The sequence below is a fragment of the Hippichthys cyanospilos genome, chromosome 2 (assembly GCF_059441005.1).
Source record: "Hippichthys cyanospilos isolate Australia breed blue-spotted pipefish chromosome 2, RoL_Hcya_1.0, whole genome shotgun sequence".
Taxonomy (NCBI): domain Eukaryota; kingdom Metazoa; phylum Chordata; class Actinopteri; order Syngnathiformes; family Syngnathidae; genus Hippichthys; species Hippichthys cyanospilos.
This window is the reverse complement of record NC_142370.1, coordinates 8,331,668-8,348,529: the sequence shown is the minus strand read 5'-3', so window position 1 is coordinate 8,348,529 and position 16,862 is coordinate 8,331,668. Positions and strand designations below refer to the sequence as shown.

The window sequence follows — 16,862 nt, the reverse complement described above, 5'->3', positions numbered from 1 at the left end:
TTGTCTTTCATTATTTGGGATCTTTTAAGTCTTAGCATGTTGATTTGTGAGGCGCAAATCAAGGATTTTTCTTCACTTCAAGCTGATGTAAACTGTAGTCTTTCATTTTCAAAGATGTTCCCCAGCAAAGAAATAGAGATTGACATGCACATGTCTTTTGGGTGGGTGGCAGGGCTCAAGGTCAGGAGTTCACAAAAGCTTTTAGTCAATGTCAAATGTCCATTTAAGGAGGTTGTCCAATCCATGTGTGATAACACCGTAATGGTCAAAAAATTGCCCCACAGTATACGTACATAGTAAAAATATGAAGATTAATTGTCAAAAATGATTACTTCACTGTGGTAGCGCCTTAAGTCCTTATTTTACATCAGGCAAAGTCTCAGCAACAAGCCGTAGATTCGAAATTGAAAGTTAAAAAGTGAAACCGCAGAAGTACCATAGACACATACTGATCCAAACAAAACACAATAAAGGAATAATGTCGCTAATTAAAGCTGTGCAATAAATCAAATAATTCAATAAGTTAGTCTTAGAATGTGTGGAAAAGTGGTTAGCGTGTACGTCTCACAGTTCAGGCACCCGAGTTCAAATCCACCTGGCTTCGACCTTTCTGTGTGGAGTTTGTATTTTCTCCCTGAGCCCACGCGGGTTCTTTGCGGGCACTCTGGCTTCCTCCCATGCTCCAAAAACATGCATGGCAGGTGACATACCAAAATTTTCCTTAGGTGTGATTGGGTACATAAATGGTTGTTTGTCTCTGTGAGCCCCGCTATTGGCTGGCAACCAGTTTAGGGTGTCCCCCACCTACTGCATAGACAGCTGAAATAGAAACCAGCAAGCCTGCGACCCTCATGAGGAAAAGCGTATCTCAAAATCGAATGGCTGGATGGAAGTTGGTCTTATTAAAAACTGATTTTAAAATGAGAAAAAACGGAATAGCTATTTTTTGCATAAGCTATAAATGTTTAATTCACGTTAAACCAGATTTAAAATCAGAATACGGTATTAATTTTGTAACATTTTGTCAAGGATTTATTTTGTGGCAGCACATGAATGGGTTACAACCGCTAGGAAAAAGAAAAATCGAAATGGACATCTGGAAAAGTAGAAGCAGAAAACAATCCGTGGGCCATTTATGTTTGTGCGCAAGTAAAAGACAAATGAATGTGACTCGAAATATATGGTACAAATTACCGATTTTATGTTACAGTGTTTTAGGTCTTAAATGTTTGGCAGCCTCGGTGTTTGTTTTAGACTAAATCATACCTGCTGCTCTTTCTCGACTCCTTATTTCTATATCGTACCAGCATATCGTGTACCACACATCATCTGTTAAAACTTAAGTTCTAAAGATCTTTGACATGTGGAACTTTTGAGTGGTACAGAGCTGGACTTTAACCCCTCATTTGTGCTGTACTTGTTTTATAAGAGCAAGGGATACGCTACTTGCTTGTATTTCTTGTCTCAGGAGACGATCGGCAGGATTTCCTACGGGCCTCTCGGTGGACGGCCATGATGACTTATAGCGTGGCACCATGATGTCACTGCTATAGCTTGAGCCTCAGCGTGATTCCAATAGTCGGAGGCTGAAATAAATCAAGAGTAATGAGCAAGTGTCCTTTAAGTGAACAAATTCATGTAAATTTTCAAGCTTTCTACCCCCCCCCCCCCCCCCCCCCCCCCGTTTCTCATAGCACCGTGTAAAACAGTGGGAGCTCTGTTGGAACGCCTTCGCCTAAGTGACCGTGACCAATGCATAATGATGCATTTATTTATTTATTTATTTATTTTCATTTTTGGTTTCTTTCCCTCTCCGCTCTTCTCTGTCTCTCTTTTTTTTAGGGTTGTGGGAGGCACAGAGACTGAGATGGTTGTGGTGTGGTCTTGGCATGCATGTGTTATTCATGTTCAAACATTGTGGTCATCTCAATCCATATTCATGCTTTTAAAAAGCTAAGCTTTGTGTGTGGAAGTATAGTATCCACTATCAGGTTCCCTCCCTATGGCAACCGCAGACTGGTAGCTCCACTTACTTTGGCTGCACTGGACATAGGAACACGTGTGCGTGAGTGTGTGTGTGTGTGTGTGTGTGTGTGTGTGTGTGTGTGTGTATATATATATATATATATATATATATATATATATATATATATATATATATATATAATCTTTTCAAATGATTTATACTACTGTACATGGAGATCCAAAAGATAGCAATTTGAATGTTCCCAATTTGATGTCCCTAGTTTTGAGAATAACAGTTTTGAAGTTTTGGCACGTTCATCTTTCATAGGTGCACATTGTCTATTAATACCTAATATTTTCACATGCTTCGATTACAATTTGAACTTTTTGCCTGCTGGGAAATGACGGTTGAGCCCTTCAAGGGGCCGTGACATGGTAACGTACTTTCCACAATGTAACGTGCATAAAAAATATGTTGGGCACACTGGCAATTTAATTTATTATTAAAGATGAGTTTTATGGTACTGATCTTTCTAACCTGGAAGGAAAATGGCTCGTATGCTCTTACAGTGTAGCTGCCGCGCGCCATCTTGCAGCTCAAGCGGCCATGTTGCAACTCAAGAGGTGGTTCATGCAACATACATGCATCCATCCATCATCCTGACTGCCCGTCCTCACGAGGCTCGCAGGTGATTAAGACTACTCCAAAACCATGAATAACAGGCCCAAAAACAGGCCCTCATATACTGCTCTCATCATCACATGTTCCTTCCATCAAATCAATCCCTGTGGGAACCCAGTATTCCTAACAATAGTTCCGCCCGTGGGTGAATTATTTATTATTGACCATAATTGTCCGGCTGTGTGCTCCCAAACACACATTTTGGCCACCTCAGCATTTCCACAATAAAACATTGTAGCTAATAAATTAAACGTTGCTGTTTACTTGGCTTACTCGGCGCAAAATCTCTCCTTCTCAGCTCTGGAACCAAAATGAAAATGAAAGACGCGGATAAGGTTGGCATGTAATTTCTCTTGCACAGGTGGTGCAGGGAGTTCTGTATTGCCCCTGTCTCGCTCCTGTCGTCATAAGCGAACTTCAAGTTGTTGTCGTCAGCGCGGGTGGGGCCTTTGTGAGAGCGCAGAATAAGCAAGGAATTCTTAGAAATACATCGACGAAGGAAAATAATACTTTGGAATTGATTAGGAACTGGAACATTGGAACATGGTTAAAATCTCCTTTAAGGAGGTCTTTTTTGTAGAAATTCCAAAATGTATTTGACTCGTCTTTCTACAGCTTTCACAAGGTGTTGCTCCCGACATGAACAACACAAGAGTGTTTTCTAAAAGCATTCAATCGCTATTTAAAGGGGCTAAAAAATGTCTTTGTTATGCTGACACTTTATGGCACATATTGACAGGGTTCAGCTGTGGCTCCAGCGTTATCGCAGCGTCTACCATAAACTAGACACCAGCAGCTTTCAAGCGCCCCAAATACGCTGCTGAGAGCCGTTAGATTAATTTTCAGATTTGGTTTAATAGATGTAAACGACTAAACTGTCACATATTGCTCTTCCTGCAATTATAGTAGCAGCTAACAAAGAAAAGTCGCTGGCTAACGGTGCTCAAATGCTCCATACCGGATGGAGAGATCACTCGGATTATTTTTCAATGGTAATTTAGAATACGTAAATGACTCTTCATGTTGACTTTTCATGTTGATCGTCTGAGTTGCTGTGCCGACTGGTCACTTTTGAACAAAGTGGATCGACTCAAGTGCTTTTTCCACGTCTCCATTTCTTATCTTTTCCTGTTGAATAAATGGATACACAAAGTCTGGCAGCTTATAGGCTGAGGGCTGACTAATTTGTGGGATGTACTGTACTTTATTTTCTTGAAACAACTCACGGTGACCTTTTTCTCCCCTCTCGTACTGCATGTTTTACACACTAGGTTGAAACAACAGTGACACTGTTGAATGAGATGTATATGAAGGGCGAGAGCGGGGTCCGTATGTTGATTGAAAAGAAAATATTAGCACAGTGTGTTGTGTGTTGAATATACAGGGCACAAACTCTCAACGACTTCATGCATCCAATTGCTGTGATTTGAGGCTTTGTTTGAGTGGAAATGAAAAATGGTATTTGCAGCACCGGTACGCGGATATGACATATTTTAAGAAAACACTTCACCTGGTTCTCTAGGCGTGTACCACGGGCCAGCGCCAAAGGACGACTGGATCCTGATGCACATATTTTGAAGTGCTTTGGTAGCAGCCTTCTAGGAAATCACAGGGAGAGTTTTGCCATTGATTAGTCTATTGCTGTTAGCACTCTGAAATCACTCCACTATCTTCAGTTTGATTGGATGTATGGCAATGGCGTTCTTGAATTATGTTTCCCAGTCCATCTTCAAGCGCTTTTAGCTCATTAACAATAAACAGGTTTGTTGAATTGCTAAGGTCATTGCGATAGGCCTTTATGAGCTGTTTTGCCTGATAGTTTTGCTGGATATAATATATATTGTTTAGTCTAGTAGTACAGAAAATCGCCTTACAAGGGAAGGCAAATGTTTTGTTTATGGTTTTCTATAGATGAAGAAGGGCCGGGTGATGTCGCCCAAAAATAAAATTACCCAACACACCATTCAGTTAAATTTCTATAAAACCTGTGCAAAATATTATAAAATAATATACTTATTTTAACTCAGTTTTAACATAAACCTAACATTCATAGTTTATGCAAAACATTTTTGAATGCCACAGTAACTTTTGTAAACATGTTTTGCAGAGCCCTGAAATAAGTTACTTTATCGTTCTTAAAAGAAACTTCCGAGCCTGCAAAGCTGAATTTGTACAGATGTGACAGCACAATGTTCATTTTCTCTTTTCTATTCACCTTTTGAAACTTGTGGGTTAGGGTTAGAAAGGGTTAGGGTTAGGGTTGTGTCAGAAAAAGGCAAATTTGTGGTAACGGTGAATATGTTGTAAAGCACACAGGCTGGTGATTTCTCCACATCGTGGGCTGCTTTGGAGGTATTCCAGCTAAGTGCTTAAGGATCAGCTGTACTTCTCCGATCATCTGAGATAACGCTGAACTATACGCACACATTCCTGCTGCTGTGTGTGAAGTCCACCAAAGTCTTTCATCCTAATGGATTCCATCTGACCAATCACAGCCTGGACACATGGCTGCAGATAAGCTCGATGGAGCTGGAGAAGTTCCGGCAAAAAGCTTGTGATAGTTCCCCGCCCCTCAACTCTGGTATCCCTCGACTGCTTCTATCAGCAATCAGACTCGGTTACTGCTGAGAGCCTGAGGCGGACTGATTGCAGCCGTACTGGGTAGGCATCAGTAAGGATAAAATGGAGAAAACCTATCTGACTATATGCTGGTATTATTCATATATATATATATATATATATATATATATATATATATATATATATATATATATAACACACATGTAATGTAATCTTAGCAAGATAAACATACATTTTTTGCAAATGAGTCACGCTGTAAAAGGGGACGTAAACTATTTTAAAAATATTTACAGCAATATTCCTTTGGCCTTCCATTTTGAAGTTTACACGTTCTCCCCTTCTGAGTTTTCTCTGGGTTTTGTACCACCTTCCCAAAAACATGCGTGGTAGATATATTGGACATGCCCTCAAGTTCGTTTGTGAGTGTGAATGGTTGTTTGTCTATGCGTGCCCTGCGATTGGCTGGCGACCAGTTCTCGGATGTTCAGCACACTAGTCTGAATGCTGCAGTTTGATTCATATTGTCATTGTGGAATGTAAAATTAAGCAGCAAAATCCACCCATCTTTAACCATCTCAGGAAACGGCCATTTTCCTCGTGATTCAGTTAAGACCAATCACGGTTTAGCAGTTCTCAAATAGTGGTACGAGGGTCTACCTGTGGGTAGATGAACATACTTGAAGGGGTTATGTGAGATTTTAACAGAGCGTCTTTTTCTTTTAATGACTTTTAGTGCCGTGATAGAAACGTGACATTTTTTTCCTATTTTAAAATAAATTAATTGGAACATAACCTATTGCTGAGCTGTGTTATTGTAACTTTTTTACAAATTGTTGTGTGCATTGATTTTGTTGTTTCGTATGGACGTGCACTGTCATTAGTGAAGTAGTTGTTCTCGCAAACAAACCAGTCATATAAAAGCTGTTACTGTAGAAGTTGCTGAATAAAACATGTCTACTGATCCTACACATAAAATAAAAAAATAAAAATGCTTTGTGCTGGTTAGGGGTTATTTGGCTGACAAAAGAAGGTTGAGAAACACCTAACTTGATGATACTTAAATATCCAACAATCATTTTTGGGGATTAGGGAAGCCTGATTTTGAATAATCCTATAATAGATCTTGTAAAACCATAAATTGAGACGCTACAACAACAGTGGTCCTTGGTGAGCAACTTTTTCTTCCTCACGCCAAACAAAAAAGAAAAAAAAATACTAATGGTGCTGGGAGCAGGAGAATCGGGCAACAGGGTAATTACACAGCAATTACCATAGCATTCTGCAGCCGAAGGGGGGCCTGGAGATATGGTTTTGAGCCTAAAGAGCAGAGACGTGACTCAAGTTGGCCAAAACACACAGACACACTTGGTCAGGTAGAGCTTGGCTCGCACAAGTACGCAATCTGTCTTTATTCAAAAGCTGACGCGTTACCTCCATGCTGCTTGTACTCAACAAAAGAAACTCTCACGACGTCTCATTGATACGCGCCGTCCGTGCTTCACATGTGTGGCTTACTTCCTAATTAGTATGTATGGATGCAACGGGGTGACTGGAAAGAAGTAGGAGGAGGAGGACATTTGTTATGTTGTAGTTCTGTGTGCAGACGCAAAACATTTACGATGACAGTCGCAGCATGAATTGTTTTCACAAAAAGAATCTTACATTCATCATACAGACACACTGGATACTTTTTTTGTTTGTTTGTTAACATGCACAATGTATGACATAATGCAATTCAGACTACTTGTGGTTCTTTTGTTCCAGAAACTCAGTTATCTGACTGCTGTTTAAATCGGATCCTTCACGTGATGTGCAGTGTTCTGATGAACGACAAATGTTGTAAGAGGTTTTGGTGCTAAGTCAGTTTGACTGGCGGATCGCTAGTTGTTTGATGTTTGTTTGATACGTCTCACTTCAACAGCATCATTTTTTATTAAAGTCTAAAAAAGAGATAGACTGATATTGTTTTTTTTTTTTTTTCAGAGCCGATACCAATTCTGGTTATCAGTATTCTGATATTTGGCCAATATTTGGCGTTGATATTAATTTTCAGGGCAATCCTAGAGTCATCAGCATGTCGTAAAAAGCTGATTGAAAACTTAAACAAATAGGACCCTACACATTTCTGCAGCAAAGTTGTACAAAATTCTAAATAACAGAAATGTTGAAATTCCACTAATCTTTGTTTTAATTTAAATATTAAAACAAAAACTAAAGGTGCAGTGTGTTCCCAGCATCAGCAGTATATTTAAAAAAGGTTAACTGAAATGTTGAACAAATAGTTCCACGAAGCCAACACAATTTTAAGTGAATTTACTATCGGCCATCAACATTTTTGATAAAGTCGATAATCGGCCCGGTTGATAATGGGTCTATCCCTACATATAAGTAATCATATAAAACAATAATAACAATAATCTTAGTCCAATTAGTTCGGGGCCAACTTGAGAATTTGGACATGTGCTAACAAATTATTAAAAAAAAAAAAAATAACTGAGCTAACATTTCAGTTTGATGCTTGTTATTATGTCATGCACGGTCAAATTTCATCGTTTTAATTCTGGAACGTTGTTGCTGGACAGAAACTATCCACAAGGGGGCGTCAGTTTACACACTATCGGAGCCTTTATCTGCTCCCTGAGTTCAATGTCCCAGAAACAGATGGAGGGGTTAAACCAAGGCCACACTGAAAAGGTGATAGTCTCCCCTGAGCTTCGTGATTGAATTGTACCTTCCTTTGAAAAGTCTCATCTGAAAGCTCTCAAGAGGGAGGACGTTTGTGATTATTGATTTATGCGAGAATCGAGAAGTTGGGGTGATTTGAGATTGAACGATCATGCAGGTGTACGCGTTTGAGCATTTTGTTTGACTTGTGCACGGGGTTAGTGTGTATCACAAAGTCGCCTGTGCATATTTGTGTTTGTGTGTGTGGGTGGGTGGAATGTTTGCTTGCTTTGCTTTAATCACAGCATGTACAGTATCCAGGGCTACTTTTCACTTTGTAGTCTCTGAAGACAGTGTGACTGACTGTGACCTACATTTCTCCTGGGAAGTCCACACAATCTGGTTCGACGTTATGTTTGCCAACGTCTTAATGTTGCTTGCTTTTTACAATAAGCCACATCGCATTTTATAGTCGATACAAGTGGAGAAAAATGAAGTCTTGGTTGACTTTTACGGAGAGAAAGCGTTTCTTGTTGGGTATGTTATCGGTCCAAGAAATACTTTGCGCAAACAATTGTAGTGCAACAGTGGTCACGCTCCATGCGGGCCTCCTCGGTGTTCTGCCGAAATGAGTCTTCCGGAGGCCACTGAGTTCTTGTTCTTTCTTTGGATGGAAGACAGATGGGTCAACTGAGTTTGTGGCTCTGTTCTGGAACTTATTGCTTTGCAGTGTTTTTGCCAGAAACACATTTTCTGACTGCTTTTCACTCATCCCGTCAAACCGAGCTTTAATGACAATATAGCTAACAAACTCTAATCACAGTGTAACAAAAGCAAGCCAGTCATCACAAGCGCGTTACATTTTTTTTTTCTCTGATGAATTAAGCTTGCTAACATTATCCAAGCGATTTTATATATATTTTTATTTCCGTGTAAATTTGCTAAACAGTGAGAAAAGCTTTTTTTATTCAAGTGCATTACTTTCTCATGTTTGAGGTTGAATTATTGTAAATCAAAAGTTGACACTCGGAAGCTGAATATTTTTCATTCGAATAGTATCACTCTATTAAGTCTCTTTTAACATGTCATACTGAAAAATAAATGAGAGATACTGCCGATATATCAGACCTACTGTATATCAGTATCGGGATATACTCTAGGCTGCAATATAGGTATTATATCGGAGGTAAAAAAGTTGTATCGGAACACTCCTAATCTTCATAAATCTGACCTTGACACAAAGATGATAGTTGAAGAAACTATTTTTGCTTATAAAAATTAATTTTATTCTTTTACCAGTGTTTTGAAGCGAAATTGTGCGTGTAATTATGAATAGTTTACTTATTCTGCAATATATAAACCAAGTTATTAGTAAAAATTGCACTTTTTTCTTCTGTTCTTGTTTATTTGAAGCAGCTTTGTGTCATTTTGAGCATCAGGCAATGCGATGCCAGGGGAGTGCGGATAAGTCCAGGGAGAAGTATTTGTTTTTTCCATGTCAAGTGTAATTTTCAATGAGTTTTTTTTTCAGTTAATTTGCTGAACTTTTTTTTTCTTTTCTGTTTAGACAAACGTTTAACCTGTATAAATGCTGTAAAAAATAGTTACGAGTTGTTGAAAGATTGTTTTCCTTTTGTCAATGTTAAAAAAATACAGTTTTAGGTGTACTTATACCATTTTTATAGCTAGTAATCTTATTTATAGTCGGCGTGGCAAGTGGGTGCACTTGAAATGTTTTCTCTTTCCTAGGGGGGGCTTTGCAAAATATAATTGTGAAGCTCTGGTGTATGCACTGATAAGTTGACTGCTGTTCTCATCAGCATCGCCCGAGCTCCTAAAGAAAGACTCACAAAATCTGACCGCGTCTTTGCACTATCCAAAAAATCTTCTAACCTCAACAATTCCGAGCACCTTTGAAAATAAATGTCACATCCCCTTTCTGAAAAATGCGATTCAAATGACAAATTCCTTCAGTCAGAGACGTGAGTTGGGTTTTACACGACAGTCCCACAGTAGGCTAAATGTCAAGGTCAATATTTTACTGACTGGTGGTTATTTTATGTTAAGAGGCCAAAGCAAACATCAGCCTCATGAAGAGTGTAATGATTTATCTAAGAGCATGAGCGATATGCTCAATTTGACCTGAAATAGGGCTCTGTGGTGTCCAGACGGGCCCAGAGCAACGCCACGCATGAGTGTGTTTCGAGCATACAGTATTTTCAAGAAGATGGTATTTACATGCTTTCACAGTATTCAGAAGCCTTTTCAGGAATAATATTTTCCATCTTGAGAACTCTTCACGTTTATTTTTTTTCACTCATGCATTTTTTGGAGAAGATGTGAAAATATACTCTGCATTGTAGTAAAATTGTTGTGTTATCTTTTTTGCATTTTTGTTTGAACATCCTTGCAAATATGTTTGAACATACGTGTTGGCTGAATGCTATAAATATAACCCATTTTACCCATAATGCTATGGCGTATTGACTTGCACATGTGCATATCCTGAAATAAAATACAGAACGGACAAAACACTACTACTACTGCTGCTAATAATAATACTACCGTATTTTCCGCACTATAAGGCGCACCGTAAAAGCCTTACTTTTTTTTTAAAGCTGATGGTGCGCCTTATAATCAGGTGCGCCTTATATTTGGATCAATATTGAGATTAGGATTCGTAAATGGGGAATGAACTGATAAAGTAAGCTTTCCCTGTTTCTTTTGTGTTTTTACAGTTGAACAAGGTTGGTCATACTGACATAGAGTTATGATGCAATTGAGAGTTATTATTGTTATTACTTTGAGTATTACGATATTGTGATTGAAAAAGTTTTAAAATGTGTCATACGGTAATAATAATGTTGTATATGTGTATTTAAGGATCTTCAATCGTCCTAAAGTAAATGTGCCTTAGCATTATCGGGGAAAAAACGATGTTATTAGCAATTAGCCTACAAGTTTGTTTGACTTGATTTGCAAGTGCGTTTAAATGAGTTTGCCATTCGAAAATGTTTTCTCCACATTGGCATCTCCACACCTCCATAATTTACATTCATAGTCTTCAAGGAACCGTCCAAAACAAAACAAAATGAAATCTCCGTGCGCGTGTGCTGCTGGAATCCTATCAGTGGTAGTGTGAAATGTTGTCAAGCTTCCCTGAAGGGTTCACTGTCCCTATCGCTTATATCCTGACCAAGCAACGTACTTAGCTCGAAGTCTAATGACTGCTATTAACAATCAAGATTTGCTGAAGGGAACAAACGTATTTTTCCCATTGCCTGCCACTACTTTCCCTCCTTTGCCAAACCCAGGATGGCTCCATTAAAGCTTGCCGCTTGCCCTCTAGAGAGTGGCGCACTCCAAAGACTGCAGTCTAATTGGATTCATTTGTAATTCTCCACATAGCTGTGGAGATTTCAACATCATCTATCTATGTACCCATCACTGGAATGTGGCTTCCCATTTGATTTGTGTGTGTGTGTGTGTGTGTGTGTGTGTGTGTGTGTGTGTGTGTGTCCTGGCCTGGAATGCTTTTCTTGCTTTTAATAGATTCTCATCTTTCTTATATAATAAAATGATTTTGTTAAACTCAAGCACTATTTGGAATGAAAGACAAAACAACATGGGTTCAATATGGTATTAATGAGTGCCTGAATGCTTTCTGTGTCTACAGAAGACTAAAGAAAGAGACGGAGTCGGAAAGAAAATTCTTTGTTCAAGTTGGGCTGACTTTGTTGCCCAAGTCACTTTCTTTCGTTCAACTTCTATTACAAACCTTCAGTTTTATGGTCATTTCTGGGTCCATTTGAATTTAAAATAAAGGCCACATGAGAAATTGCTTTTCTCAATTTATTGATGTTTTCATTCACAGCAAATATCATGTTACACTGTTCTCTCCAAGCTCTATTAAATTCATCCTCATAGCCATTAATTTCACTCTTTGCATACATATTATAGCTGTAATTGTTTTGTATTATTTTATTTTACATGCTGTAACTAACTAAGCACAAAAGAAATCACAATCCATGACTATCTAAACAGGGATATTCAATGGCTTGACGTTGTTTACAGAGGCCAACATTTTCTCGGAAGGAAACTAAAAACGTGTTTCATGTCTTACAGTATTATAAGAAATGTACTGGACATGTTTTAGTTTGAGTCTTGGGTCTATCAAGTAATTTGAGTCTTTGCATCGTTTCATAAAATCAGTTCAGATACATTCACCAAAGTATGAACTGATTAATATGAAATCATTGCTGGATTTTGCAGGGCCTCGCTTTGATTTTTCTGACCTTCTTGCGACAGATTGAGAACCTGCTGGAGCAGTTAAAGGACAAGGACAAACAGCTGACTGGGTTAAGGGATCGGGTCCAAGGCCTTCAAACCGACTCAAGCAACACAGACACCGCCCTTGCCACGCTGGAGGAGGCCCTGTCTGAAAAGGTACAAAAAAAAGCTAAATCTGCTCATCAGATGCTGTTTAGTCTCAAAATGAAACTATTAGACCACCACTCTGGTTTTAAGGGTTTGGAAAAATATACTCATCAAGGTACACAGATTATTAAGGAAATTGGTATGGGTAAGGCTCCATTAGTTTGCGTCTTTTGCCCTGACTCACTGTCATAATTTATGGACACAAGGCTCGAAATTCAAAGAAAATGGACCACACGAGAAGATCTGAGAGAACTGAAAGTGGAAGCATGGAGGGAGTTTAAGAGAGCTTTGAATCAGGATTAATCCCTATGCAGAACCTTGTGAAATCTAACTGTCCAACCATTCAGGTAATCTTTTCTCTGACAAATTCCTTTTAGGATGATGGAAGGACTATCACATGAATAACATAATGGTGTCCTTACTTGTAATTGGAATTTAATATGCTTTACATTGCCATCAAACCATCACCCAAACCCCAAATCATATTCAATCACTATGGTGTGGTTTGGTATTCCAAGAAAAAAAGCAATTTATTACTACATCATGAATCAAAATAGCATGGACACTTTTTTGCCACCAACCGTGTGCATCAAAGTCCAACCTACTGGCTGGGGGGAAAAAAAAAAAAACTCTTTGAATAACTTAGAAATCCAAAGAGATGCTAACTAGTCTTTCCAAATACTTTTTAAAAGGTTTTAGTGGTTGTTGAGATACTGCACATTTCAGACTATAAGACTCAACAACAAAGATTTAAATGCATGTTTTTGGGGATGTGGGAGGAAGCCGGAGTACCCGGCGATTCCAGAATTTTATTGTCCTATGCATAGTAATACCACACAATGAAATTCTCATGCTGTTATTCTGTTCACGTCCCAGAGCAGACTACATTCCATAATCGAGCACATAATAAGGTAGGCAAGAAAACAAAAACAATAAAACAGTAATAGAGCAATTGGCAGTAATAATGAACCACTAATAAATGAATAGATTTACAATCTGAGCATATTACAGATTAGATTGAGTAGAAAATCCCAGCGGGCACGGGGACAAGATGCAAACTCCGCACAAGAAGGCCACGGCTGAAATCGAACCCAGGATCTCAGAACCGCTAGGCTAACCAGTCTGTCACTGATTCATAATTACCAAATAACTGCATTGAAAATAGCCACCTTATTGCTCCTGTTTTGGTTCTGAATGCAGAGGGAATTTGGCTGCTGGTCATGTCTGGTCATGGTCAAAATGTTTGGACACGGACCGCGCTAGCTCCCGATATAAGGAAAACACCCAGGGCCCATTAGCCATTTCCTTGTCTCTTATCCTCTCTCTTGCTCATCCGAACGCACGCCTCTCAGTGCCAGCTCTCGTTAGATGGCGTATTTGTCCAATTTACCCCAGGGTTTCAAGCTGCCAATCACGCGGCGACGCCACATCGTAAAGGCCCGATTTTGAGCCGCGCCGTGTGCCTAAATAAACACCTGAATAAACACCTTGATAATCGCTTCAGTCCACACACCTACTATACACACCTTGTGCGCTCTCCCACCCGCGCTGCGAACCAGCGTTGGGGCCTATGCCCAAAGCCGGAGAATTATGACATAAACATTCCAGCCTGGTTTATCAGGAGTCAGCGTGGAGTTGTAAGGAAGTGATCTCCAGCGCTGTATTATCCATTTTCAATAAATCTGTCTCTACACTCCATCTTGCTCTGATCTCTCGCTGTCCCAGCTATTATTTACGGCCGTCTTATTTAAGACTGATATTTATGAGCTTGGCCGTCCTTCGCAAAACACCCTGGCGGGCCCATTCAGTCGGAGGCTATGATTCTTTAATGATAGCAGAGAGACAGGCAATCGTTTGCATATTTGGAAGTGAAATGGTTTATAGCTTTAATGGGAAGAAGTCGATCATATCTTTTAAGGTCTTTACCAGAGTCAATCTCAAGCCTCTCCATTTTCCTAACTTCTCAGGAGCGAATTATCGAGAACCTTCGGGAACAGAAGGAGCGGGCGGACAGGGTTCAACTGGAGGAGTTGGAGCGACTGAGGAAGGACAACCAGGAATTGAAGGACAAGCTCTCAGCCGTCCAACCTCAGAAGCCGTCCCCCAGCCAGCCTGCAATCCTGGCCCCGAACCAAGGCCAGACGCCCGTTGGAGAGGTCTGTACGGGGTGAGCGCGAGGGGGAAGGGGGGGGGGGGGGGGGGGGGGGGGGACCTTCGGCAGTGGAAACGTGAGCATGTGTGTGCTTAACAAATTTATATGCTCAACAGGGCCCGAGAGGAACAATTGAAACAAATGATGTTGCCGGGGATAACATTCGAAAGTGTCAATGTCAGCGTTGTTTAATTTTGCTTGTTGTTGTATTCGTTTTTTTACGACCATATGAAACCCAAATAATCCAAAACTGATATCGTAAATGGCTGAAAGGACTTGCTTGTTGATTCAAGCACTGGGCACACAAGAGCTTGTGAGTGCTATACTTGTACAGTATGCAGGAACAGCGGCGTCAGTGTTCACGCACACACATTGTGCCTTATCTTTCACAATAAAAACATTAAGAAGTGTTTTGAATTGGTCAAAAATGGAGAAATCGTAGAATACGCTATGTCAAAGTAATGCCTTCATATTGTATTTATATTTGCCTAGAGTTGGAAAAGTACTTTAAATAATATAATTTCCTGGTTATAATCTACAAATTGCTTCTTTTAACGCTCGCCAATATTTGTTGACCAGCCAGGAGGCGGCATAATAGTAATAATCCATTCTTTTCCTCAACCGCTCGACATCATCCATCCAGCCAATAACAAAAGGAACATGGTCAGTGACATATTTCCCCACAAAATTACAAAACAAAACAAACAAGCAACAAATTATACAAATTGTTACCAAAGTAAATTTATTGAATCCCACGCCCATTTTTTTCCAGTTTACACAATATTTTTCTATTCTGCTATTACAATTTTAGGATTCAATGATGGGCAGTACCCAGAGAGCAATGAATAATACATTACGTTAAAAATAAATGAATATAATAACAGTAGTAAAATGCTATAATGAGAGCATGAAATAATAGTTCAGGGATGGGAAATTGGCAGCTTGCGAGCAAAAACACTTCTGAAGTGGCCCCTTGATTACTACCAACCCCCCCAACAAAAACAACAAAATATTTTTTTCTTTTTTCTTCAAAACCAAGAGGGAAAATGGTTCCTGAAAAAATATTGACAAAACAATTCTACAACTATGTGAACTGCGGATGCCAAATAGCAAAAATGCATAGACTTTTAACTTGAAATTTCACCATTCATCTCGAGAAGAGAGAGATGACTTAGTTACTATGACACCAGATCTTATTAATGTCTTATTTGATACAATGCAAATGTGGCACCTCATTAAGATTGACTTTTTGAGTGAGTTTTTCTTTTAATGCACAAAAAGCGTTCTTGCACATATTGTTTGTTTGTTTTTTCTCAACAGCTTTGTGTCATCCTTGAATGATATTTAATTCAAAGTCATTAGCGCTGCAGGGAAAAAAATACTGTATGTGGTTACTTTACTATTTTCTTTAAACCCTTTGTTGTTGTGTTATGATTTTTTTACGCATGCGTTCAGAAATGGCTAATGAAAAATGTTATATATGAATGAATTCTGCGCAAATACGTGTAAATACGTCTTTGGGATTAAATGAGTTTTAATGAGTGAATTAATGTATTACATTTTTTTATTTTTCGACACATTCTGCCCATTATTCTTATTATTGGCATCTTCGGAAGTACGTGATCCTATATAGTATGTGGTCACATCGATGACAAATTGTGTACAACGTTCATTAGCTTAGCTTCTTTAGCATTTGTTTGGTATGACTGTCACCCAACTACGTGAACGTAACTTAAGTCGGCTTTTCATGTCACCATACGTGTTTGATGTTTATAATCACGAGGCTGCCTTTAAAGGACACACGGTTCGCAAATCAAAATATTCCTTATTTCTGCAAGCATTTAAAATGCATCTTCAAATACCTCCCTGGTAGTATCCACAGTAATATTTGCAGATCACCATTGATGGGGCGTCCTGTTCTACATATATCTTAAGAGAGGATTAGGCTGCTGATATTAAAAGGATTTGATTTATGGAAAAATAAAAATCTCTCCATCCCTTATTGGGTGCCAAGTAAGAGTATTTTTTCCTCCCATTTCCCTCACACACATGCCAGAATTTATGAGTGACTTTTCTTTTATAGCCATAAAATACATAGACACACTCTCATCTCATTCCTGTTCAATGATATCTTGGTGAATGTCGGGCAACAAAAAAGGGACGGCAGCTCGATAACTCTTTGGAGCCGGCAGATTTACACTCTGACAGAAGTGTAGCCATAACTGGATTATTTAGTATCGTCAGCAGCTGTTGTGTAAACTTGCAAATTCTTCAAAAGGACTTACGCTGTTGCTGTTTGTGTGAATGTGTGTGTTCTTCTGTGTTTTGGTGAGCTTGCGCGGTGAGCGCAACACAATTTCACACATGTATGCATGTACAGTA

At 39.2% G+C, this 16,862-nt stretch overlaps 1 protein-coding gene across 2 annotated transcripts in view; it reads left to right on the top strand.

Annotated features, from left to right (window-relative positions):
• The window catches only part of LOC148427127 (ERC protein 2-like), a 147,956-nt gene that overhangs the window by 30,044 nt on the left and 101,050 nt on the right, over window positions 1–16,862 (top strand). For both annotated transcript variants that reach the window (XM_088408408.1, XM_088408409.1), the window contains 2 exons: window positions 12,200–12,337; window positions 14,296–14,484. In XM_088408408.1, the coding sequence (XP_088264534.1) occupies window positions 12,200–12,337; window positions 14,296–14,484 (327 nt within the window). The remainder of the gene's footprint in view (window positions 1–12,199; window positions 12,338–14,295; window positions 14,485–16,862) is intronic.